This window comes from Amia ocellicauda, chromosome 16 (assembly GCF_036373705.1).
Source record: "Amia ocellicauda isolate fAmiCal2 chromosome 16, fAmiCal2.hap1, whole genome shotgun sequence".
NCBI lineage: Eukaryota > Metazoa > Chordata > Actinopteri > Amiiformes > Amiidae > Amia > Amia ocellicauda.
Window position 1 is genome coordinate 21,917,920 of NC_089865.1, and position 25,760 is coordinate 21,943,679.

At 39.8% G+C, this 25,760-nt stretch overlaps 1 protein-coding gene across 1 annotated transcript in view; it reads right to left on the reverse strand.

Annotated features, from left to right (window-relative positions):
* Nucleotides 1-16,704: 16,704 nt before the first annotated feature.
* Nucleotides 16,705-25,760, reverse strand: part of LOC136711995 (partitioning defective 3 homolog B) — a 272,341-nt gene continuing 263,285 nt past the window's right edge. The window contains exon 23 of the mRNA XM_066688637.1: nt 16,705-19,375. Coding sequence (XP_066544734.1) covers nt 19,003-19,375 — 373 coding nt within the window. The 3' untranslated portion in view covers nt 16,705-19,002. The remainder of the gene's footprint in view (nt 19,376-25,760) is intronic.

Genomic DNA, 25,760 nt, shown 5'->3' on the forward strand with positions numbered 1-25,760 from the left:
AAGCTCCTGTTCCACCACATCCCAAAGATGCTCTATTGGGTTGAGATCTGGTGACTGTGGGGGCCAGTTTAGTACAGTGAACTCATTGTCATGTTCAAGAAACCAATTTGAAATGATTCGACCTTTGTGACATGGTGCATTATCCTGCTGGAAGTAGCCATCAGAGGATGGGTACATGGTGGTCATAAAGGGATGGACATGGTCAGAAACAATGCTCAGGTAGGCCGTGGCATTTAAACGATGCCCAATTGGCACTAAGGGGCCTAAAGTGTGCCAAGAAAACATCCCCCACACCATTACACCACCACCACCAGCCTGCACAGTGGTAACAAGGCATGATGGATCCATGTTCTCATTCTGTTTACGCCGAATTCTGACTCTACCATCTGAATGTCTCAACAGAAATGGAGACTCATCAGACCAGGCAACATTTTTCCAATCTTCAACTGTCCAATTTTGGTGAGCTTGTGCAAATTGTAGCCTCTTTTTCTATTTGTAGTGGAGATGAGTGGTACCCGGTGGGGTCTTCTGCTGTTGTAGCCCATCCGCCTCAAGGTTGTACGTGTTGTGGCTTCACAAATGCTTTGCTGCATACCTCGGTTGTAACGAGTGGTTATTTCAGTCAAAGTTGCTCTTCTATCAGCTTGAATCAGTCGGTCCATTCTCCTCTGACCTCTAGCATCAACAAGGCATTTTCGCCCACAGGACTGCCGCATACTGGATGTTTTTCCCTTTTCACACCATTCTCTGTAAATCCTAGAAATGGTTGTGCGTGAAAATCCCAGTAACTGAGCAGATTGTGAAATACTCAGACCGGCCCGTCTGGCACCAACAACCATGCCACGCTCAAAATTGCTTAAATCACCTTTCTTTCCCATTCAGACATTCAGTTTGGAGTTCAGGAGATTGTCTTGACCAGGACCACACCCCTAAATGCATTGAAGCAACTGCCATGTGATTGGTTGGTTACATAATTGCATTAATGAGAAATTGAACAGGTGTTCCTAATAATCCTTTAGGTGAGTGTATATAGGTGCATGTTTATGTATGAATTCAAAATAATTCACTGCCTTTACTTAAAACTTACTTTTACTCAATATCTCTCTCTCTATTTATATAAATTTGTTTCATAACCCTCTACGGTCCACCCTACTTCAGCCTGTTTTTTACGGTTACAAGATTTGTGCTTTTTACTCTTTAAGTTTGAGGGTTTATGGTTTATATATCAGTGGATGATGTTGACTCCACTACTGCATGAATCAATGGAGATTATTTCATTTTCAGACAACCCAAGTGTGTGGATCGGCCTCCCTAGAGCAACACTGTATCAATAATCTCCACAGCAAGAGGCAGTGTGTCACATGCCAGGACTAAACAAGAAATGACTGATAACAGCATCAAAATCAAGATTCAATCATCCAAAATTGTGAAAATGGTACTTCCAGCTGTATGAATGTGTTATCTAAATTAATTAAATGTTATTTCAGATCTCTTTGGGAGGTACAGCCCACCCTGTATCTTTTAAACCAAATGGAGAGAAATGAATATCCTAAAGGTCAATGCCCTTTACAAATACCATTTGCATTTTATATGCTGCAGAAACTAGCAACAGATTTTGTTTTCTTTTTTCTACAACTCACAACACCTAGGAGATGCGGAAAAATGCCTCCCAAGGTTATGCAGAAATGCTACAGATGTCAAGCTATGAACTCTGGATTTGCTTTTGATATGAAATTTCCCAACCACCCTTTCAAGTGTGTGAATCCATTTATCTTTAATTATCCCATTGTGCTTGCTCAATCAAATCTTAATGATCACCTCAGGGAGGCTGCATGCAGATTGCTCCAATTGCTGGGGGACTAAAAATGATCATATGAAAACTGCTTGTAAAAAAATGTATACAAGTCATTTTAGCATATTACTTTACACTCTATATATGCAGAGCTCCACAGACAGCAACATCCCCCCATTGCAGAACTTACCTGTTCGAATTTGAGAATATTTGGCATATTTTCAGTATTTTTCAGACACTCCTTTCAAATTCTAAAGTAGTGTTATCCATCTGGGTTCAAAACACTGCCTGAACATAATCTTATCTCGAACCCTTAACCACTGGTTACAGCAGTGTTAGGTGCCACAAAAACAACATGGTGTTCGGAACCCTACAGCGTTGTTTTGTAGGGTTGACTATCTGAACATCCCAATGGGGATCAAATGTCTTCTTCATAAAATCAGTCGGGAATTTTTTACAGGCCATAAAGGACTTCCGCTTTAACGGAAAGCTTTCATGATTTGCTACATAAATACTAAACATATTATCACTTCTGTCTTTGAGTCGGCAACTCTCACATTTGCCAATACTGCATAGTACCACTGTACTCCTCCTGACACTGCTTTTTGTTCTCTATACAGTATCCCTTGTGCTTATCTGTCAATAACACACTAAACAACAAGGAGTTTTGGGTTCCTTCCAGCTTAACTACCACATGGCCTGTAAACATGGCCTTAATAACACTTAAGTCGGTCAAAGGCATGGCTAATTTAGATTAATTGGGCAAAGGTAACAAGCTGAACCTTCCGGAATTAGCTCCCAAACTAATTTGGAAAAATCAGGGGCCAGGCCGTGTGCTGTCAATGCAGTAGTGTTACGTAATATGGCAGCTCTTGGCAGTGAGCACAGGGTCACAATCTCAATATTGCATTCAAATAACATGGGCGTAATTCATAGCAAAATCAGAAGTGAAACAATATTTGTTTGTGCTTTTTCCAGACCGCAGATAAAACGATTGTGTGACAAATGTCCTCAGTGTTGTCAGTTTACCCGAGTTTGGACGACATTTATTTTCTTATAAAGACAAGCTTGTTAGGACAAATACCCTGGGGTATACAGTGAGGGAAAAAAGTATTTGATCCCCTGCTGATTTTGTACGTTTGCCAAACTGACAAAGAAATGATCAGTCTATAATTTTAATGGTAGGTGTATTTTAACAGTGAGAGACAGAATAACCACAACAAAATTCAGAAAAACGCATTTCAAAAAAGTTATAAATTGAATTGCATGTTAATGTGGGAAATAAGTATTTGATGCCCTATCAATCAGCAAGATTTCTGGTTCCCAGGTGTCTTTTATACAGGTAACGAGCTGAGATTAGGAGCACTCCCTTTAAGAGAGTGCTCCTAATCTCAGCTCGTTACCTGTATAAAAGACACCTGTCCACAGAAGCAATCAATCAATCAGATTCCAAACTCTCCACCATGGCCAAGACCAAAGAGCTGTCCAAGGATGTCAGGGACAAGACTGTAGACCTACACAAGGCTGGAATGGGCTACAAGACCATCGCCAAACAGCTTGGTGAGAAGGTGACAACAGTTGGTGCGATTATTCGCAAATGGAAGAAATACAAAATAACTGTCAGTCTCCCTCGGTCTGGGGCTCCATGCAAGATCTCACCTCGTGGAGTTTCAATGATCATGAGAACGGTGAGGAATCAGCCCAGAACTACACGGAAGGATCTTGTTAATGATCTCAAGGCAGCTTGGACCATAGTCACCAAGAAAACAATTGCTAACACACTACACCGTGAAGCACTGAAATTCTGCAGCGCCCGCAAGGTCCCCCTGCTCAAGAAAGCACATGTACAGGCCCGTCTGAAGTTTGCCAATGAACATCTGAATGATTCAGAGGAGAACTGGGTGAAAGTGTTGTGGTCAGATGAGACCAAAATCGAGCTCTTTGGCATCAACTCATCTCGCCATGTTTGGAGGAGGAGGAATGCTGCCTATGACCCCAAGAACACCATCCCCACTGTCAAACATGAAGGTGGAAACATTATGCTTTGGGGGTGTTTTTCTGCTAAGGGGACAGGACAACTGCACCGCATCAAAGGGACGATGGACAGGGCCATGTACCGTCAAATCTTGGGTGAGAACCTCCTTCCCTCAGCCAGGGCATTGAAAATGGGTCGTGGATGGGTATTCCAGCATGACAATGACCCAAAACACACAGCCAAGGCAACAAATGAGTGGCTCAAGAAGAAGCACATTAAGGTCCTGGAGTGGCCTAGCCAGTCTCCAGACCTTAATCCCATAGAAAATCTGTGGAGGGAGCTGAAGGTTCGAGTTGCCAAACATCAGCCTCGAAACCTTAATGACTTGGAGAGGATCTGCAAAGAGGAGTGGGACAAAATCCCTCCTGAGATGTGTGCAAACCTGGTGGCCAACTACAAGAAACATCTGACCTCTGTGATTGCCAACAAGGGTTTTGTCACCAAGTTCTAAGTCGAAGGGGTCAAATACTTATTTCCCTCATTAACATGCAAATCAATGTATAACACTTTTTAAATGCGTTTTTCTGGATTTTTTTGTTGTTATTCTGTCTCTCACTGTTAAAATACACCTACCATTAAAATTATAGACTGATAATTTCTTTGTCAGTGGGCAAACGTACAAAATCAGCAGGGGATCAAATATTTTTTTCCCTCACTGTATCTGGGTTTGGGTTTGTGTTGCACTAGCCAATGGCTATAATGCTTGCATCTGTTATCAAGCCAAGGTAGCTAATTACAACAACTGCCCCCCAAGAAGGAGATTTAGTGCCTAAACTGTATAATGATCTACTCTCGTTTTGTGTAGCAAGGCCATAATCCCCAGAACTGAAAGATAGGCCTTATATGGCTGAGTTAAAAGGGTTAAATCTCTTTAGGGTGAAACAAAGAGGACTCTAGGGGGATTTGACTGAGGTATGCAAAATCCTGAAAGGGATTGACAATAGTGAATCTAAGCGCCGACATCAATCTCTAATGGACCGAGACCCAGGACTACAGATGGAAATGAAGTCTTCAAGCAGAGGAACCAGAGGGTGCACCTGACAGGGTTTTGGAATAAATTTGAACTTGCCAGATTGGCAGCATGGGCCAAATGGAAACACCTTTTCTTTCACAGTCTTATCTTTTCATTTGTTGTACCGTAATGCTGAAAGTGTTAATTTTGTATATGTTGATGTCTTTGTGCATGAGAGGATCACACTTATCTTCAAGTGCCTTCAGTTTGTATTCCATACTCTATGGAGTGATCTTGAACACATATAAGGGCCAGCTATCAACTCTCAGCCAATTCCACTTACATTCCTATCAAGAAGCTCACTTAATCATTAATTATGCCACAGCGGGCCATTTTTATTTGTATGTAGTAAAGTAACATACAAATTGCTGAAATTAAAACAAACCAGCAGATTGGATGGATTAGGTTTCTTTAAGAAGGAAAAAAAAAGAAGTCTTAGGACCTATAAAAGCCAATGGAATCCACACCACTAAGAGGCTAAAGTCAATTGAAACCAATCCAAAACAGATGGGATGACTGCTTGAGATCTGTTTTTGAAGAGCTTACAGCTCAGGTCTACAGGGCTACAGTTTCAGTCTTTATCCTTCAGGATGGAAGAAAGAGCAGGGACAATATGTCTCACGATGACTAAGACTCGCCCATCTCTTCAACTGCAGAGCGAATACAGAGAAAATAGTCAAAAGTGTTCACACCCTTCATTTGAAGTTATTTGGGGTTTAGTTTAGTAAGTATATTGACTGAAGGTGGGCTAACTTCCCATTTGTATAAGGTTGCTGAAAACTGATGTGTCAACGTCAGATGACTGTGCAATAGGAGTGAATGTGGTGTTTACGCAACTAGCATCTTTCCAGATTACTTGCTTCTGAATTAGTTTTAGAAAACAACTCGGATATTCATAAATATATACAGTTAGGTGCATACATATTTGCACAGTGACACAATTGTCATAATTTTGAAAGGAAACAATCAAGATGTGCTTTAAGTGTAGATCTTTAATTTGAGGGTAGTTACATCTACATTGGGTGAACGGTGTAGGAATTACACCCATTTTTATATGTGGTCCCCCCAATTTTAGGGGCTCAAAAGTATTTGGACAAACTAACATAATCATGAAATAAATTGTGAGTTTCAATACTTGGTTGCAAATCCTTTGCAGTCAATGATTGCTTGAAGTCTGGAACCCATAGACATCACCAGATGTTGGGTTTCTTCCCTGGTGATACTCTGTCAGGCCTGTACTGCAGCTGTCTTTAGTTCCTGCTTGTTCTTGGTGTGTTTTGCCTTCAGCAAGTGAAATGCTGCTCAACTGGATTCAGGTCAGGTGATTGACTTGGCCATTGCAGAACATTCCACTTCTTCGTCTTAAAAAAGTCTTGGGTTGCTTTCACAGTATGCTTCAGGTTATTGTCCATCTGCACTGTGAAGCATCGTCCAATGAGTTTTGAAGCATTTGTCTGAATCTGAGCAGATAATATAGCCCTAAACACTTCAGAATTAATCCTGCTGCTTTTGTCAGCAGTCCCATCATCACAAAATACAAGGGAACCAGTTCCCTTGGCAGCCATACATGCCCATGCCATAACATGCTTCACAGATGAGGTGGTATGCTTCAGATCATGAGCAGTTCCTTCCCTTCTCCATACTCTTCTCTTCCCCTCATTCTGGTAGTTGATCTTTGTCATATCTGTCCATAGGATGTTGTTCCAGAACTGTACAGGGTTCTTTAGATGTTTTTTGGCAAACTCTAATCTGGTCTTCCTGTTTCCTGTTTACATCTTGTGGTAAACCCTCTGTATTTACTCTGGTGAAGTCTTCTCTTGATTGTTGACTTTGACACAGATACACCTACCTCCTGGAGGGTGTTCTTGATCTGGCCAACTGTTGTGAAGGGGTTTCTCTTCACCAGTGAAATAATTATTCTGTCGTCCACCACAGTTGTTTTCTGTGGTCTTCTGGGCCTTTTGGCATTCCTGAGTTCACCAGTGCATTCATTATTTTTAAGAATGCACCAAATAGTTGATTTGGCCACACCTAATGTTTTTGCTCGCTCTCTGATTGCTTTGTTTTGATTTCTAAGGCAAAACTGAAGGCAAAACGCATGATTATGTTAGTTTGTCCAAATACTTTTGAGCCCCTAAAATTGGGGGGACCACATATAAAAATGGGTGTAATTCCTACACCGTTCACCCAATCTGGATGTAACTACCCTCAAATTAAAGATGAAAGTCTACACTTCAAGGATATCTTGATTGTTTCCTTTCAAATCCATTGTGGTGGCATACAGAGCCAAAATGATGACAATTGTGTCACTGTCCAAATATTTATGGACCTAACTGTATATTACATTATATTTATTAGCAGACACCCTTATCCAGATATTCTATGGGATTCAGGCCAGGACTCTAAGCAGGGTGTACAATGTTTACAATGTTGTTTACTCCTCTAATTAAATCTTATGTCCCCAGCTTTGTGACAATCTTAATCATCATGTTGGTGAGTGTACAGGTGCTCACCATGCAATTCCATCAATGTTATAGTTGTACCCTGGTGTCCAAAATATAACATTATATTCTGCAGTCATAAGCAAAAATTGCCTCTATGTTGGGAGTCTTTTTGCATTATTTTTGGTAATATAGTACAGCCAATGCAATTTTGAGTCTGAGATAGAAATATGCTGTTTTTGATACATGTCCTTTCATCCAATTTATATTAGACTATTGGCATATGCAGTTATAGGTACTATTCAGGTCTACTTTGGCACCCTGGGTCCCTGTATTATAGACACCTTACGATCTGTGAGCTTCGGCCGAGTGAATCCTAATGCAGACTGTGTATGGAGCGGCTCTCTCACCTCGGTGGGTAGAAACAGTGCGCACTGTCTCCCCCAGTATGTTAATGAGCCCACCTGCATTTAATCACCTCAACCAGAGCAGCAAATGATCTCAAAAGGCAGAAATTATCCTCAAGTAGTCAACCTTAGCACATCTTTTGAAAATGGATCCAGAATAAAATGGGGAAATAAAAAAAAATAAAAAAATCTATCTTAGAAATTCATTATAGTCCTCTGATGAAAAGAGTCACACAGGTGCAATACCTTCGATATTTAACTCTAAAAAAGGAGTTTGAGTGCAGGCCACACTGAATAGAAATATGAGTGTCCCTATTGACATTGTGTGTGGAGGGCCGTGGGTTCAGTCCCAGGTGGGAGGCACTGCTTTTGTACCCTCGAGCAAGACATCTTACCTAGCTCGAGAAAAAATCCAGTGGTTTAAATTTGTATGTAATCTATATATATATATATATATATATATATATATATAAAATAAAAGTTAGTCACCCTGGGATAGGGTATCTGCTATGAAATGTAATAATTGGCAACACATGGTACAAGTAACGTAAAACTGTGGGTAAAGTTCTCAAACACCATGCAGTTTTAATGTTGCCAGGTAGTATAGTTTTAGAAGACTATACAGTGGGGGAAAAAAGTATTTGATCCCCTGCTGATTTTGTATGTTTGCCCACTGACAAAGAAATGATCAGTCTATAATTTTAATGGTAGGTGTATTTTAACAGTGAGAGACAGAATAACAACAAAAAAATCCAGAAAAACGCATTTAAAAAAAGTTATACATTGATTTGCATGTTAATGAGGGAAATAAGTATTTGACCCCTTCGACTTAGTACTTGGTGGCAAAACCCTTGTTGGCAATCACAGAGGTCAGACGTTTCTTGTAGTTGGCCACCAGGTTTGCACACATCTCAGGAGGGATTTTGTCCCACTCCTCTTTGCAGATCCTCTCCAAGTCGTTAAAGTTTCGAGGCTGACGTTTGGCAACTTGAACCTTCAGCTCCCTCCACAGATTTTCTATGGGATTAAGGTCTGGAGACTGGCTAGGCCACTCCAGGACCTTAATGTGCTTCTTCTTGAGCCACTCCTTTGTTGCCTTGGCTGTGTGTTTTGGGTTATTGTCATGCTGGAATACCATCCACGACCCATTTTCAATGCCCTGGCTGAGGGAAGGAGGTTCTCACCCAAGATTTGACGGTACAAGGCCCCGTCCATCGTCCCTTTGATGCAGTGCAGTTGTCCTGTCCCCTTAGCAGAAAAACACCCCCAAAGCATAATGTTTCCACCTCCATGTTTGACGGTGGGGATGGTGTTCTTGGGGTCATAGGCCACATTCCTCCTCCTCCAAACACGGCGAGATGAGTTGATGCCAAAGAGCTCGATTTTGGTCTCATCTGACCACAACACTTTCACCTAGTTCTCCTCTGAATCATTCAGATGTTGGCAAACTTCAGACGGGCCTGTACATGTGCTTTCTTGAACAGGAGGGCCTTGCGGGCGCTGCAGGATTTCAGTGCTTCATGGCATAGTGTGTAACCAATTGTTTTCTTGGTGACTATGGTCCCAGCTGCCTTGAGATCATGAACAAGATCCTCCCATGTAGTTCTGGGCTGACAGGTGTCTTTTATACAGGTAACGAGCTGAGATTATGAGCACTCTCTTAAAGGGAGTGCTCCTAATCTCAGCTCATTACCTGTATAAAAGACACCTGGGAGCCAGAAATCTTGCTGATTGATAGGGCATCAAATACTTATTTCCCTCATTAACATGCAAATCAATTTATAACTTTTTTGAAATGTGTTTTTCTGGATTTTTTTGTTGTTATTCTGTCTCTCACTGTTAAAATACACCTACCATTAAAATTATAGACTGATAATTTCTTTGTCAGTGGGCAAACATACAAAATCAGCAGGGGATCAAATACTTTTTTCCCTCACTGTAACAGCATTAGAGGCATAATAACAAAGAACATAAGAAAGTTGACAAACGGGAGGAAGTCATTTGACCCATCATGCTTGTTTGGTGTCCATTAATAAATAGATCCTATTCAGTCTATTTTTGAATGTTACCAAATTGTGGGTTCAACAACATCGCTGTGGAGTTTGTTCCAGATTGTGACACCTCTCTGTGTGAAGAAGTGTGTCCTGTTTTCTGTCTTGAATGCCTTGAAGCCCAATTTCCATTTGTGTCCCAGGTGCGTGTGTCCCTGCTGATCTGGAAAAGCTCCTCTGGTTTGATGTGGTTGATGCCTTTCATGATTTTGAAGACTTGAATCAAGTCACCACTAGTCTCCTCTGTTCCAGGGTGAAAAGGTTCAGTTCCCTCAGTCTCTCAGTAGGACATTCCCTTCAGACCTGGAATAAGTCTGGTTGCTCTCCTCTGAACGGCCTCTAGAGCAGCGATATCTTTCTTGAAGTGTGGTGCACGGAACTGTACATGCGTGTGTTCCCCCTTGAAACTGGAGAATCACGTTCTTAGAGCACACCAGAGATTAAATTGTTCAATACTACTTGTGAGGTTGTCTTGTATCTAGTATGAACCATAGCTTAGATACTTTTGACCATTCTTACAATATCCGAGGCTTTCTTGAGATGGAGAACTCATGACTGATTGTATAACAGGGACCTCACTGCTCTGCACTGAAGGTACAGATCCATTTCAAATCAAATACAGAGGATCTGCATTTTTTTTTTTTTTTTTTTAACGTGGACAACTTTTCTTGAAACTTGAGCTTCTCCTGTTTACCCATTCATACCAAGAAACTGCAGATAATTGCAAGACGTTCCACTGTTTTGGATGATTCACTCTGAGAACTGGCTGGCCCCTTATTACAGCAAGAAGTCTATCATTCAATTCCCAACCCCATTTTAAACTTTATCAGCCACCCATATGTTTAATCTTGCCTCCAAATGATTGTATTTTATTACATCATTACCTCAGGTGGTATACATCAGATATTGTATGTGTTTGCATTGATTTGGGAACAAATTCATTTCTACATAACAATTGTAAGTTGCTATGTCTGCTAAGAAATACATGGTCATTGACTTACTAAGTATATATTATCACACCTTACCTGGTCCTGGTAGAGTCATATTTGCACGGAATGCAGTGCTGGTTTTGCTTTTTACTGCAAATAACTTCATTTTAGTCTCAGATTAAAGTTTTTGTTAATCCAATTGACCCAGGAGACTCTCCTGAAATAAGCAGCTAACAGCATTAATGACCTGGTTTCCTTGGCTCTGTGCCTTTCGTCAGATGAGCAAACTGTCAGTGAGGATTAATATTTTTTAAGAAAGCCTAACCTCAGCTACAACCTACCAAACAGCAATTTACACAAATGCAATCAGTTGATTAGGATGTTATTTAATTAGGCCAGCTTCACAGAAGGATCCTTTTGTACATCTTTAAACTTGAGATATAATGGATCCCATTACACTGACTTTGAAGAGATCAAACAACTAAGATGGCGGAGAGTCTTGGAATAGGTATGGGCCAAGGGGAGACATTTTGAAAAGTACAGCAGGGATGTGGACCAAATCAGCCTCCTAGTCAGTAATCAAAAGTACCAAACTGAGGCCTTGAAGTTAATTGTTCCTACCTTTCTGTTGACGAGTATCCTAATACCCACTCAGGCGGTGTTTTCATCCAGGAGTCATTAAGGGTGGCTGTGATTTGAATTCTTCTCACTTCCCTTTATTTATGTGAGATATAAAGACAATACAGGGATGTGAAGTTCATGAGCACCTATTTGTAAAATGTGAAAATCAACATTTTTTTTTTAACTTATGAGGTCCTGCTGCAGTCATTGCCTCAGAGCATCATAGATAACTAGCTGGGTTTTCATTTTATCCATAAAATCCCTCACATGGGGTATAGTCAAATATGTTCAAAAGAGGGAGTACTACGGAAAGAAGCGTAGTCATATATTTATCTCGTAAAAACATTGAATGAATGGACTTTGATGGTTCTGCTTATGTCATGGACTCGTGTGATGTTTTAGGTTTGGATGCCAGTTATTAAAGTGTAATAAGATGTTTTGCAAGGGCTGACATAATTCATGACACGAGTGGGACTGTCACATCCACTCATGTCAGATGAAATCTTCTCTTGAAGCTGAAAACGACTATACACATTTCAGTTAAAGCGGTTTTATTTTCTTTTTGGTCATAGTGAAGGTACACAGACACATAATGGACACGGAAGAACAGATACATTTATATACCTAGGCATTTACACTAGTTAGCTAATTAAGTGATGAATGATGCAATCATATTCTTGACTACACATGTAAATAATCTTGTTCAAAAAAAGGTTGTTTTATTTATTATAACATGGGGGGAGGAACTGCTGTTTTTTTTTTCTTCATAATTATGAAAAAAACTATGTACAATTTGCTGTAAACACTGCTGTTCCTGGGTTTATCAAGCATGTGATTTGAATCTCTCTATAAATCTCATATTTCTGCTTAATGTATTCAGAGAGTGGTGTTTCAGTCTCTTTTGCATGGTATTTCTTCCTCTTCTTGGCAACTCAGAATGATTTCAGTGAGAAGGCACTCTTTAAATGAAGGCTTCAGCGGGAGACAGCAGCCAGAATTAGAGTGGCCTATGGGGCATATGTAAGTGATGCGGTTTCCCTTTTGGTGCTTTTGTAATTTGACGCTAAAGCCTGTGTGATTTCAGAGCGAATTCCTGTGCTGGCACAGCACTGTCAGTGCAGCACAGCCCTAGCACACACTCAGAGCGCAGAGCTGTCAGAGGCAATTACTGCAGAGGGGAAGAGGGACACAGGGGACACACACAAACACTTAGGCATCATAAAGCAGGGGGGGGTGTCTTGGGGAGCCAGTCAGGTGCTGCATTTCCTACTTCCTCCTCATCAACTAAGGGAGTCTCTCCTGTCAGCTTTCCCTTCCCTTCAATCCCTTCCCGGGGCCAGTTGTAGTTGGGTGTGGAGACAGGGCCTACTGTGTACAAAAACTGAACGGGGGTTAAATTATTTAAAATGTAAGCTGATAAAAAAGACAACAAAAGCAGAGTTTGTTCCAGTTCCAATTACCTGCGTCTCAATCAGTGAAACCCTAGTTCTTCATCACAGAACTGTTGTTTTGACGCACAATTTATGTCCTAATCAGTGAACTGCACATATAAAATGACAATTGATTTCTCCCCCTTCAATGATAATAATACCTTGTTTTGTAACTGTGTTTAAAAGGATAGAACATTACTAGTATTCAATTATGTCCTTGTAGCGTTCCATGCTCCAGAATTTGATGTGTATAATGCATAACAACTTATACAATTGGGAAACCAGGACAGCAGAGTAATATAATGTAAGAACTTCTGCTGATTGGTCCTTGAGTAAAGATGTTTACCAATCATTGTTCCTCTTTGCTCAGGTAGAGGATGCAGGCTTGAGATTAAAAGTTTTGGGCGCTAATGAATTAGAAAAAGAAACAAACAGCAATAACAATTAAAAGACTGGATGCTATATTTAAGAAAGGCTAACTGCACTAGAGAAGTTCTGCTGATATCCTGCCTTTAAGATCCAAATGCTGGGTATATTTAGTTGGTCCTCTAGGTGGATGTTGGCTCGCCCCCCGGAGAACATAGTACTGTTAATTCCGTTAAGCAATTAAGACATCAGCAGACACTGAGGCCAGCAGAGACAGTGTCCTGGTGCAGATTTAATAGAGGGGAGTTCGCTGTCCAAGGGGTTTGTAGACTATCACATCACACTGAGCTGACATCACTCCATTCCATGTCCCAGTCCTATAGGACCGTGTCAAGATGCCACCTGACCTTGTCTCTTTTCCGAGTTTGACGCGTTGAAGCAAGAGAACTGCACATCAAAGTGTTAATTGCAGTAATAAAAGAAAGCAATTTGGATTAGTGATTAATCAAAAGCACCATTATGTAGGGCAAAAAAATAAAAAAATAACATCAACTGCTTCTCATGCCTGCAGCCAAACTATCCCCCTCTGCCTGCTAAATTGATAAATATTAGAGATATTTAAAGAGGGTTTTATGGCACTTTTAACATCAGATGACTGCGTTTATGGCATTCTCTGTTCTAGTTTTAGTTATGCATAGTTCTTACATGGTGGCTTAGGGTGCAGTTTCGAGGAGGAAACCATTCAACTCTCACCCATGTGGTCAGTGGTACACAAATGGCATGAACTTGCCAGAAAGCTGCATGGTTCTCTGATATTTACTGGACCTCGGTTTCCTACACTCTCTCACTGCTTATCTGCACAGCATTCTGGCTCCGCTGTGAAAACTGAACAAAACAGAAAGAAAATCAGAAAGGAAAAATATTCCACCATATTAAACACCAGAACAGGACTTCACAGCAGATATTGTCTCCTGATTTCATAATCAGCAGATTAAAGACTTTATTAAGAACGGGGCTTTTAATCTCTCTGCTTTAACAGTCTGGCTTCCCACTTGAACTGACTGCATTTAACATTGACTCTCTTCTCAAACAGTATCTAATTTGGCTGTCACTGGCTGAGACACTATTGTGAACTGAGGGGAATGAAAAGACAGATGCCGATAAAGGGGTTCATGCATTGTTTCCGAAAGCGCTCATCAATTCGGATGACATCATGTCACCTAAGCCAGGGGTGAGCAACTCAGATCAGCGAATCTGTAGGTTTTATAGATGCCTGTGAACCATTATCACCTTAATAAGTGGGAAACACTCTTAGATTGATCCAATTAAGCCAGGAATGAATGATATTACGTAGTTAAGATCTCAGGTGGAATGAGAGAATTGTCTTCAGGGTCAGAACTGTGCACTATGCAAAGTTCAGCGGCTACTCTTGGGCATGTTATGTGCTTTGTCTACTTTAATTTTACTCGGTGAGAAATATGACTGTTTTAGGGGCAAGCACATTAGTTGCAGAAATAAACGATTTCACAAAAATCCATCTATTTAAAAAGTTTTTAATAGATCTCAAGCATGACATATACATTCTGTCCTACCACGTTTTAAGTTTTCTTTGTCAGCACCAAATAAAGCAGTTTGATTAGTTTTTCTCATGCCTGTAATTTTATAATGTACTGCACCTTAAACAAGAGAACCGCGACACTTGAATTTTCCCGCCAATAATATACAAAGCGTAGTGCATGCTGGGAAAAGCAAATACTGCTGTAAAACACATACACAATTGATATGATGAAACTTAAAAACATGTTAAAGGTGGAGACATAACCCAGGCAAGCTTTTAATATTGTTTGATGTGGTTCAAGATCCCTATCAGGCAGATGTATAGTATAATGGTAATCAGAGGCTGTTAATGGGGAAAATGCATTTCTAGACATGATGCACATTGATATAACAACAGTCCGTCTTCTGCTTTTATCAATGGATTCTTAGAACGTTAGAAAGCCTTGTAGTAAAATAACATCTTGCAAACAATAGGCAGATAGGACGGCAACAGACAATGCTTTTTATTTAACAAAGGCCGTTATTTCTCCATTTGTTTGTTTATTTGTGCGTTTACGTATTTAAATGTGTATGCTGACTGGCTGTTTTTCTCAAAGGGTAACACTTTACTATTCTTTTTTTTTTTTTTTTTTTAATCAAAAGTCAGAAAAACACTACCATACATTGTTATCCAATAGGGAAAATACATATCAAAGTGTAAGCAATCCCAAAGTGCTGCTTTCGCACATATTGCTGAGAGTCCTTTGCCATGAAAAAACATCTTATTTATTTATTTATTTATTGTAAACACAAGACTCTAATCAATACAATCTTAACTGCATCACTCAATAACCAGTTTGGAGTGCAAAGACCCATAGGTGTTAAATTAAGGCTTATCAGACTTTCTTATTGCAGTAAATTGTGTTAAAGAACTGAGTCTCGTGGGCCGCAGCCTCCAGAAAGAACTTTAAAATAATTGGCTTCTGTGGGGGTCAGTGCAATAACCTGACTACACATCTCCAGGCTCTACCTAAAGAGAGCTTAACCCCGCATCAGAAGCGCTGTGCTGTGCATCTTGTTTTCCACCTTGGAAAGCATCAGGTCTCACTGTTTCGCTCGCAGAGGAGTAATAAATAAATAAATATAATAAAAAAGAATTGTGCAGTGTGGTCAGCAGGACGACTCAGTATTGCTCTGAGAAGTGTGGAATATTGGATTAGCATGAGAACTGTCTAGACTGCCAGGGAAGGCAAGGTGCTAGGATTTTGTAAACCATACACGCATTTACACTCCCTAAACACACACACACACACACACACACACACAAAACACTTATCGGATGAACCACAAAATTGCAGACATTGTATCTAGATATTAGTTATATGGGACAACTTCATAGAGAGAGACAGAGAAAGGGAAACAATTAAACTATTTGAGACATCCCAGGAGGGAGTTTTCAGTTGAAGGGGGAATTCTGCAATGTACCCAAACTTAAGAGCATCTGTAAATGCAACTGTTTTTAGGACAAGACTAACACAATAGCACAAGCGGTAGAATCTTAGAAGATGGATCTTCGCAAAGTAGAATCTCAGGGTTCTGAAAAAATGTCTTGTATTCATAAAAAAAGCACTGACAGTTGCCTCAGGTATATCAGTATTATTTCTAAATATGTGCATATGCAGACTTTATTGCATCTGTTAAATCAAATATTAAAATTGGCACCTGTAAGAGAGCTCTTACAAGTACCTTTCAAGACTAGCTATGTGTTCCTATTCCATTTCCAATCACTGCCGAGTTGTTCTAAACTTGACAGCCTGCAAATATCTGGAGCAAACGCTTTTTTGCAATTAGGTCTCTTTCACAGTGCACTGTACCCTTCCCATCATTGCAAAAGCAAAGAAAAAGTTGTAAATGTATGCTTGAAGGAGTTTAGTGAATTTAGATGTGTTTTGATGCGATTTTAAACTTCTACCGTCTTTGCGCATTACACAAAAAACTAAACAAAGTGGGGGAACTTCTTTTAGAGGAAACCACAGTGTCGGTGCAGACTGCAGATGTTCAAAGAAAGACAGCAAATCTGAGGGTGCAGTTTTTCCATTACATTTAATGCAAAATGTGATAAAAAACAACAACAACATATTAATAATGAGCAATCATTCTACTTAATGTTACATAATCAAAAACTTATATAATCTTAATTTCAGAACAGAGTAGGGGTTGGACAAAAATATAAACATGGCTTGAAGTTAATACATGGCATTTGTGTCATGTTTATATTGCTGAATTAGAAAGGAATCCGAAAATGTCATTAAAAAACATTGAGGTTCTGTTTGTTCTTTCAGCTCGAACTTTCTGTCGAGAAGGTATGATCATTGTTCACGGATCGTTAGGTAAAGTCCTTCATATGTGGTCAAGTGGCGAACAGGGCGTGAGTTTTTGATTCTGCAGCTTTCAGCAGGCTGGGAATACAATAGGCCCCATAGGTCATGTCCAAATGGATGCTGGTACGCACTGGTTTCAGCCCGGTTGATGAGACTGATTGAATAGAGGTCCAAGACACAACAGTGGCGGCTAAAATAAGGATTGTAACTCTTAGCCTGGCATCTAAAACCCTACCCACTCAATCAGGGTGTACCTGAGAGCTTCTGTGCATCGCTGAGATCGGAGCACTTCAAAAACTATTCAAAGCAAGACAAAATAAGCAAAAATACCACAATACAAAAAAAATACACATCCATCCATCCATCATTCAATTTCTGCAAAGGCACAATTGTATCTCTAAGCATAGTTCACAGGTTGTATGATCTTCCCTATCATCACTTCATGCTTCACAGTCCAGCTCATTCAATGACCTGCATCCATACGCCCAAAAACCCTGGTAGGCCGATGTATTATTTTGTTTGTTTGTTTTTCCAACTGGATATTCCAAAGTTCCTGCATTTCTTGTTTCTGTGTTTCTTTCATGTCCTCCATTCAGGTGAGAAGAGAGACACACTGCCTAGAACGAGCTGGCCAGGTGGAAAAAGTCAGTCCCTTTGAAGCAGGTATGGAGACGCCTCCACTCCTTCCTTCCTTGGCCCTCACACATGCAGATGGGTTATTCCACTCTGCGTCAAAGATCACAGAGATGACATTTCATTGGAATAGGCCCCATCCTGTTCGTAGTTCAGTTCATTCCTCCACCTGTCTCTTCTGGGAACAACCCGCTGCTGGCTGAGGTGTCAGTGTTCACGCACTTTAACCTTCATATCCACGCGCCGTGTTTCTCTCAGGCAGGTGAAGATGGAGTTGCTTGTTTTTGTCAGCTCAAGACGTGAGTACATGTCATTTATAATCATGTAGAAAAAAAATAAAAAGTGGAAGCATACAATGGCACACATAATCAACATCAACTAGGAATAATAATGGCAAAGGAGCTGGAACTCAAGATTAGTACCTTTCATTTTGATTCTGTTTGCGTCATGAAATAACATTTGGCAAATTATCCTTTATTCTGGAGGAAGAGTCGAACCAGCTCATTCAATTCCCTATGTTCAAGAGCTGTGCTTTGTTAATGGAAATGGTCACAATAGGCAAGTTGAGGTTGTAGCTATATGGCACAATAATTATCTCAAATGCATCCAAATTATCTGGCCACACAATTTCACATTGCCCTCTTAAGCACACAAATTACCAGCTTAGATAGCAAGTAGAGCTTGGCATTCAAAAACACTATTTTCCGAGTTTGATTGTATAGGCCACCCCACCATGCTGTATGCCACCATATTGTGGCGAAAAATCACATTTAAAAAAGTTCCAAAAAGGTGTCAAATGATCTTGCATACAATCTCTGTCAAAAAACAGCTTTCTCAAAAGGCACCTTCCCTGTGGTTGGTTTGGATGAATCGTCTGGTTGAGGGAGTCAATATGAATTATGCTGCAAAATTATGGATTGACAAATAAAAGGTAACTGTCTCAGTCTTAATATGTAACCAAAAGATTCATAGCAAGAGCAGAATACTCAAACACAAGATGATGATGATGATGATAATAATAATAATAATAATGATAATAATAATAATAATAATAATAATAATAATAATAATAATAATAATAAATCATAATAAAATTATCTTATATCATTTCACTTCAGTTGATACATTGCTTTGAGTTAGCAAAAAAAGTGTGACAAATAGAAAATGTAAGCCCAATCGCTGACCCTTGTAAAACCAAAATTATAATGAAAGAAAAATTAAACAAAGACACAGATTAGTCTGCATATATATATATATATATATATATATATATATATATATATATATATATATATATATATATATATATATATATACACACACACGAGAGCCTTCATTTGCGTGTCCTGCTCTGACGCCATGCGGGGGTTAAACTGCTGCGGTCATGGGGTTCTTCTGCCGGGTGTCAGGGTGCCGGTTGTCTCTGTAGTTGTAGTGCTCTGGACTGGCATTGTGGTAGCCCCCTCTGTTCAAGGTGTCGTATCGGGGGGTTCGAAGTTGGAGTGGAGGGGAGGGCGGTACGTCTTGGCGCAGTGGGCCGCGTTGCTGGGGTTGGGGGTAGTACCTGGGCTCCCCCTGCCTGGGGTCCATCCCCCGGCGCGGGGCAGGGCAGGGATAGTTTCCCCGGGAAGAGGGGTACGGGGGGAATGCAGGCTGAGCCCCAGGTAAGTGCGAGGGATCCCTCTCGGGCGGTCCGCCCCACGGCTGCATGGGATACTCGCTGGGGTCCGGTGGCCCCCGTCTGTGAACAACAAGCAGAGACACAGTTAGTGAAACTCAGTGGAGTTCATAGCAAACCTGGATTTGAATTGAATTGTTTTATAAATTTTTTGTCATTGTTTCCACCAAAGCCTATCAAAGCCTAACTCCAGCGTCTTTTTTGCATGATTTTCTCCAGGTCAAAATTATTATTCTTAATTTTCCCAAAGTTACTCTTAGAAAATATTTTTTTAAATATATTTTTTCACATAGCTATCAGCTTGACATTAGAACAAGTGAGGAAAATAAAGTAAAATTAATCCCATTGTTTTTATCTCCTCTGGGAAAATACCCAGGTGTTTATTTATTTTATTACATTTAAACAGCACATCGAGAAAGCTATCAAAAAGTTTTGCAAAATAAACTGTGGCACTCTACTAGCCTGCAGACATCTGTGTGTACCCAGGTGTTTTGTTTAAAAAAATGTACTCTGGAAGGGTACAAAGTATTAAGATACAGATATAAAATAGTTTGACCTGGATAGCAGTATTAGAAGTGACAGGCAGTGACAGTACACTGGTGAATAAATGTGGATTTCCCTGGAGACTTCAAATGATAGCTGGAATCCCAGAGTTTGGCACGTATTGAGGGAGGTGAGGTAATGGTGCAACACAATTAAGACTCGCAATCCCAAAAGTCTTGCAGCTCGAGAGATCCCAAACTCTCTCGCCTGGCTGCGATAGAGCGCTACATAAAGTGGCCCGTCAAGAGGCTTCCCAGGGAATCCCCAAAACAGAGCTAAATTAAACCCAAAGCTGTGTTGTTGAGAGACAGCAAAATACAATAAAAGGAGAATATCATTGACCTGAGTTGCTAGATTTCCTTCTGCACCCATATATTATATACACACACACACATATACATATATTACACAGACAGTCAGTTATAAAATTGATGGCATAAAGTTTGCTTGCATGTTATGTTATACATCCTTTGAACATCAGCCAGGAACTTGGCTCTTCTAAAAGCCTCTGGGTCACGCAATGAAAGAAATGCAGATCTCATTTGGAGGGGAACCAAGGTTGAGTTTTTCCTTTGAGCCAAGTAACTGCAATAGCTGCTGCCCAGTTACAGAGAGATTCACGTTTGAAAGCTCCCATGCTTGTTAATGTGTCTCAGATTCGCAGGACAGTCAACTATCTTCAATTCAAAGCTTTATTTTCCTTTCTTTCTTTTTGTATTTTGTTAAACACTTATAGATTTAGACAGTCATTAACCAGAGCACATATGCAGTTTTTATAGAATAAGTATTCTGTGTCACCCAATTAAAACAGAAGGTCGATTGGGCACACTGCTCTGGGTCTCCTTGCACTGCGGCATAAACCTTTATCACAAAGATGCCGATTCACTTAGAAGCTACAGAACCAGACACTCCCAACACTATCAGCATGCACTCCATCTTGTCGCAGCCTTGACCACCCAAAACGGTTGGGATCGTTTACTAACTGTGCTTGATCTTTTCAGGGTCTTGTATCTGTCATCTCCTAGATTATTGCACATAGCCTTTCTGATGTCAAAAGAGAGCCCCATAAAAAGAGAGGGGTTGGGGGGGATAATTAATGGCACCAGTCATCAATGTGACAGCACATTGTAACACCATCCATGACTGTTCAATAAGTAAACTTAATAACAGAACTACTGTGATTGCAAACACTAGGGCTTTTCATTTAAACTCCAGATGGACTATACAAACGTAAAGCTGATGGAAATGTGGGGGGGATTCATAGGTGGAATTTGACTTCTGGGGGCTGTATCAGCACTAGAGCTGCAGCTGTGGATTACTGTGGAATGACTATGGGGCACAGTGTTATTAGCAAAGTGTCCAGAACTAATATTTCTACCCTGATTCCATTAAGAGTTGGGTTGTAGAGCCCAGCTGTGAAGCCTGCGCTGGTGGTTTGCTGGGCAGAGCTCTGTGGCACGTGGCATCTGAAAACAGATGCTTGGCAAGAGGAGTCTGCTGACGGGCAGGGGAAAACCACTGGCTGTAATTGGAGCAGGTTCTTCCGGTTTGTTTAGGCTTTCACCAGAGCTGAGAAATGGGCTAATTCAATTTCATATAATCCCTCATCTGATGGAGAACCACAGCATTTTAAAATGAAAAAAGTATACACATAAAAGAGAGAGAGAGAGAGAAAGACAGAGAAAGGAGGTACAGTATTATCAATTTCATTTCAATGACAATGCCAGTTTTACAGAACTAAAACAATGAAAATGAAAAGTGGAAAGAGATCACTGAAACAGCAAGTGCTTAAAAAACATTCAGAGTGAAGCTTCTAAGTTCGATCAACAAGAAAAGAAGGTAGTCTGAAGTAAAATGGGTCATTGATAATAGTGCAGATCAATAAGCGGGGTCTTCCTTTTTCACACAACTCCTTAGCGATGAACCAGTTTCCACTCTCGGTATCCAGGAAAATCAACACTGGAAAAATTACTAGCTGTACTTCAAAAGGTTGTAAAACATTTAGATCTGCTGCCAAAGAATCTCTCTGTGTACCAAGTCAAGCCATTAAACCTACTGAAAAGTTTGTACAAGCAGCCACATTAGGGATGGTGTCAAGAGACTGGTATTTGCTTTTATGTACAGCAAGGAAAACCAAGTCTTGGGGCAGGACCAAATCAAAACTTTGCCAACCAGACAATCGCAAAGCACACACCAATAACTTATGGTGGTTTAATTTATTGTGGGAAGCCACTTCCTACTCTAAACACGATAGGGTACACATTGATAATTTGCAATTCGTGGGTGGATGAAAGTGTTGATTGGGTCTAGCACTCTTGTCAGATATTGGATATTCTAATTGGGTTAATGTTGGTCATCTTTGATTCAAGTTTATATTCACAATCACCATCATTGCTGTTTTTTTAGATTATTTTTAGATTTTTTTTTTTTTTTTTAATGTCCAACAATGTCCTCTGTGTTATGAAACTGAGGTAACCAGGTTTTTGCTTTCGAAATTGTATTTTTTCCCCCCCCTCTCTATTTTTACCAGCATGACATTATAGTGCAATAATGGCTTTATTCGGCTGCAAAAACAACAGCTGAAAAAGTAATAAATGTGGAATGAAGAAAAATGAAAAAACAAAAAACAAAACTGCTGTCACATCATCCATCAACATCATGATCAAAACAAACCCCAAAATTTGGTGAAACATACTTCCTGTGGAGGCTCCTGTAAAAAGGTTATCTCCTTGTTCCAAACAGGGATTTGCAAGATGCATGTATTCATTCATTTCAGAAGTGGGGGATGCTCTCTGTACAAGTGCAACGCAGCCCCCTCAGTGCGGTGGGACTCGAGAGTTACACCTTCCCCAGCTGGCTCTTCTGGGCTCGCCGTGGTTAATCACAGAGCAAGGAAACACCATTAAATACTTGGGCCTTGTTATTTCAGCTGTCCAAGCAATGGTGTGCATCTATAACTCAATCCACAGACACGCCTGACTTGAGGAGCCGCAGGGAGTTTGCATTACATCACCGTTTCTCTCTGCCTTATTTCCTCATATTGCGATTTATAACAATTGGATTCCAAGCCGGGGCCCGGGACCCCCAGCTTTGTTTGTTTTTCATTAAGGGGTTTATCAACTGTTAACCAATAGCCTAGCCTGTAAAACTTGGCACAAATTTCTGGGAAACTAGATGACAAAAGGCTACTGCTGACAAGCAATAATTTGGCCACTGGGTTTTAGTAACTAGTGATTTTAGTGTATTTAATAGCAATTATAATAATAATAATAATAATAATAATCATAATCATAATAGGTACATAAATATGTAATGAGGGACCAATCACTGTATATTTCAAAACTGCAAATTGAACGTAGTATTCAATAGTTCTGCTTTAATGCTTTTAGATACTCCAGTAACCTCCAACTATATTAAAACGATACATCTGTGTGAAATTACTGAAGATGGAAGTTAAAAACCCAAAACAAAGCAAACAACAAGTACAAACCCCAACACTATGCACAAGCATAACATGAGGATATTTTAAGCTTGAAAAATTGAAAAGACTTCTTCCCTGTAAATGGTATTAAATAATGATCACCTCAAATGGATTCCTCCATGCTTGGATTCAAATACATTCAGATTCATTTCTTGCAATCACATCTTTTTAAACGAATTTCCACCCAGCTATGGCACAATTAATAATTGATCTCACGGGATGGAACGGGCCCTTTGGAGGTGTTACACTGCGGTAGTCAAGCAAGACCCTCTTCCTTCAATTAGTTCCTCCACCGCCCAACCGCAGCTCTTAGACAGGAAACGACGGATGCAGAGGCAGGGAATCACACCGAATTACTACTGCGCTCTCAAATAATATGGCATGAAATAAACATGGATGCAAACTTCCCAAATTCAGAGATGAATGTGTAATGGGATAGTCTAACACTATTTATTTTTTGGTGGGGGGAGAATTTCCCTGTTCCTAAATATGCCGAAGAAACAACCTCCAGGGTTTTAATGTAACACACTGAATGTGGTGGTGAACAAAAGCAGGAGTACTAATTAGAAGTCCTCGTTTCAGGTCTCCTGAGGGTCTAATTCAATACAACAAAAAAGAAAAACTCTTGCAGGATGGATCCGGTAGACCAGGGATCACAGGTTCAACTATATACTGCAATTCAGCTTAATTATGCAGCTATGACATCAAATCAAAACAGGTTGTATGTGCAATGTGTCAAATATTAGCACCTTAAAAAAAGTTCTTCTACTTAAATGCAAAGAATCTCAAGGCTTTGTTTTAACACCATTAACATGATAAACAATAATCATTGTACACAACTGTGTGTTTTCCATGTTTTATAGCATATCCACACATAAAAGACAGCAAAAGGGCTAAGATTGTTTTTTGGTTTTTGGTCCAAGTGCAAAAACGAGCAGCAAGCTCTGTTTTCAGTTCTCCTGGTTCAGGGGAGGAGTGTATAAGGGGGTATAAAACAGGCACAGACAGCAATTATAACATATTAATAAATTGAAAAACAAACAAGGAGAGCATTTTCTAAATCTCTGCAGAATTTTTTTTCTCTTCAAATTACTTCTTCGCTGTTATATTGCATAGGTTTGTCCATATATATCTGTTTTTATTATTCACTTTAAATCTATGGTAAGAAAGTAAGCAGTTTTGACATATAAATAATGGCAAATTCCTAATTTTGCACAGTTATGCAGGGGGGCAAGAACTTTTCTTTCTTTGGTTATAAACACAAAAGGATGATTGGAACCTGGCTTCACAAACCGCAATCAGATCTTGAGTCAACAAACAATGTCGATGGTTTCACTTATTTCCCTAGTCAACAAAACAGTTTTGAACGTAATGTTGAAGTTATTCATAAAATGTGCGTTGGCAGCTCTTGCGAGTGATCTAGGTGTTAAATGTGAGTCGGGCTTCATGCAATTCCTTAAATAGAAGTGGCATTGGGCAGCTTTTCATCTGAATTCATAAATATATGAAAGGAATTACTCTAGGGAGGCAAAGAATGTCTGAAGTCACCACCTGTTAAGGATAACATATCACAACTTTTAAAGTTAATCTCACTGGAGACCCCAAGGATTTCTAATGAACACCTAAGAATGCACAGGGAAAAGAAAAAGAAATACACAGGAAAAAGAAAAAAAAAAAAAAAAAAAAAAAAACTCAAAATTTGTGGGTGCCCAGAACTAACTAAATGTCATTACCCCATTAATCTCCACTTGCTTCATATGACAGACGATATCATTACATTCAGGCAGACCTGGGAGGTTACTGGACTTTCTCCCTTCTCCAATGTAAAAAATGACAAATACATTGCCAGATCAAGCTAACCTTCAATTGAGTTGTGCTGTAATACGTTTACCTGCTGGCGATATTATTTTCATTCTTCAAACGCTGATTTGACGAGGGACGGGCTGCGTGTCACCCTCATGTCCATTTGTGCGTTTCATATTTCACACAATATTAAAGCTATGACATGCAAATTATTAACTTTCCACTTCCACGAGTCCGATTACAGGAACAGGGTTACATGCTTGGGATTCTCCTTGAAACGGTGTACCCAAGTATTATTTTCATTTATTTAATACAAAAAATACTTGCACATATGCATACAACTAACAGAATATGAAGCTATGTCATGTTTATGAGAGACAATGAATATTACCTCTTTGTTTCATTATGTTTATTAAGTCGTCTTAAATATACATTTGTCTGATATACTGATACTGGCTATACTGATCAAATAAATCAATAGAGAATACATCTGAATCTGGAATGAAGATAACTGAATGCCCACGATATTGTGTTTTTACATCACCAACAAAAGAATCCAACAAAAAAAATCCCCCACTGATAAATGCACTGGAAACAAATGCAGTGACTGTGCTCTCACTA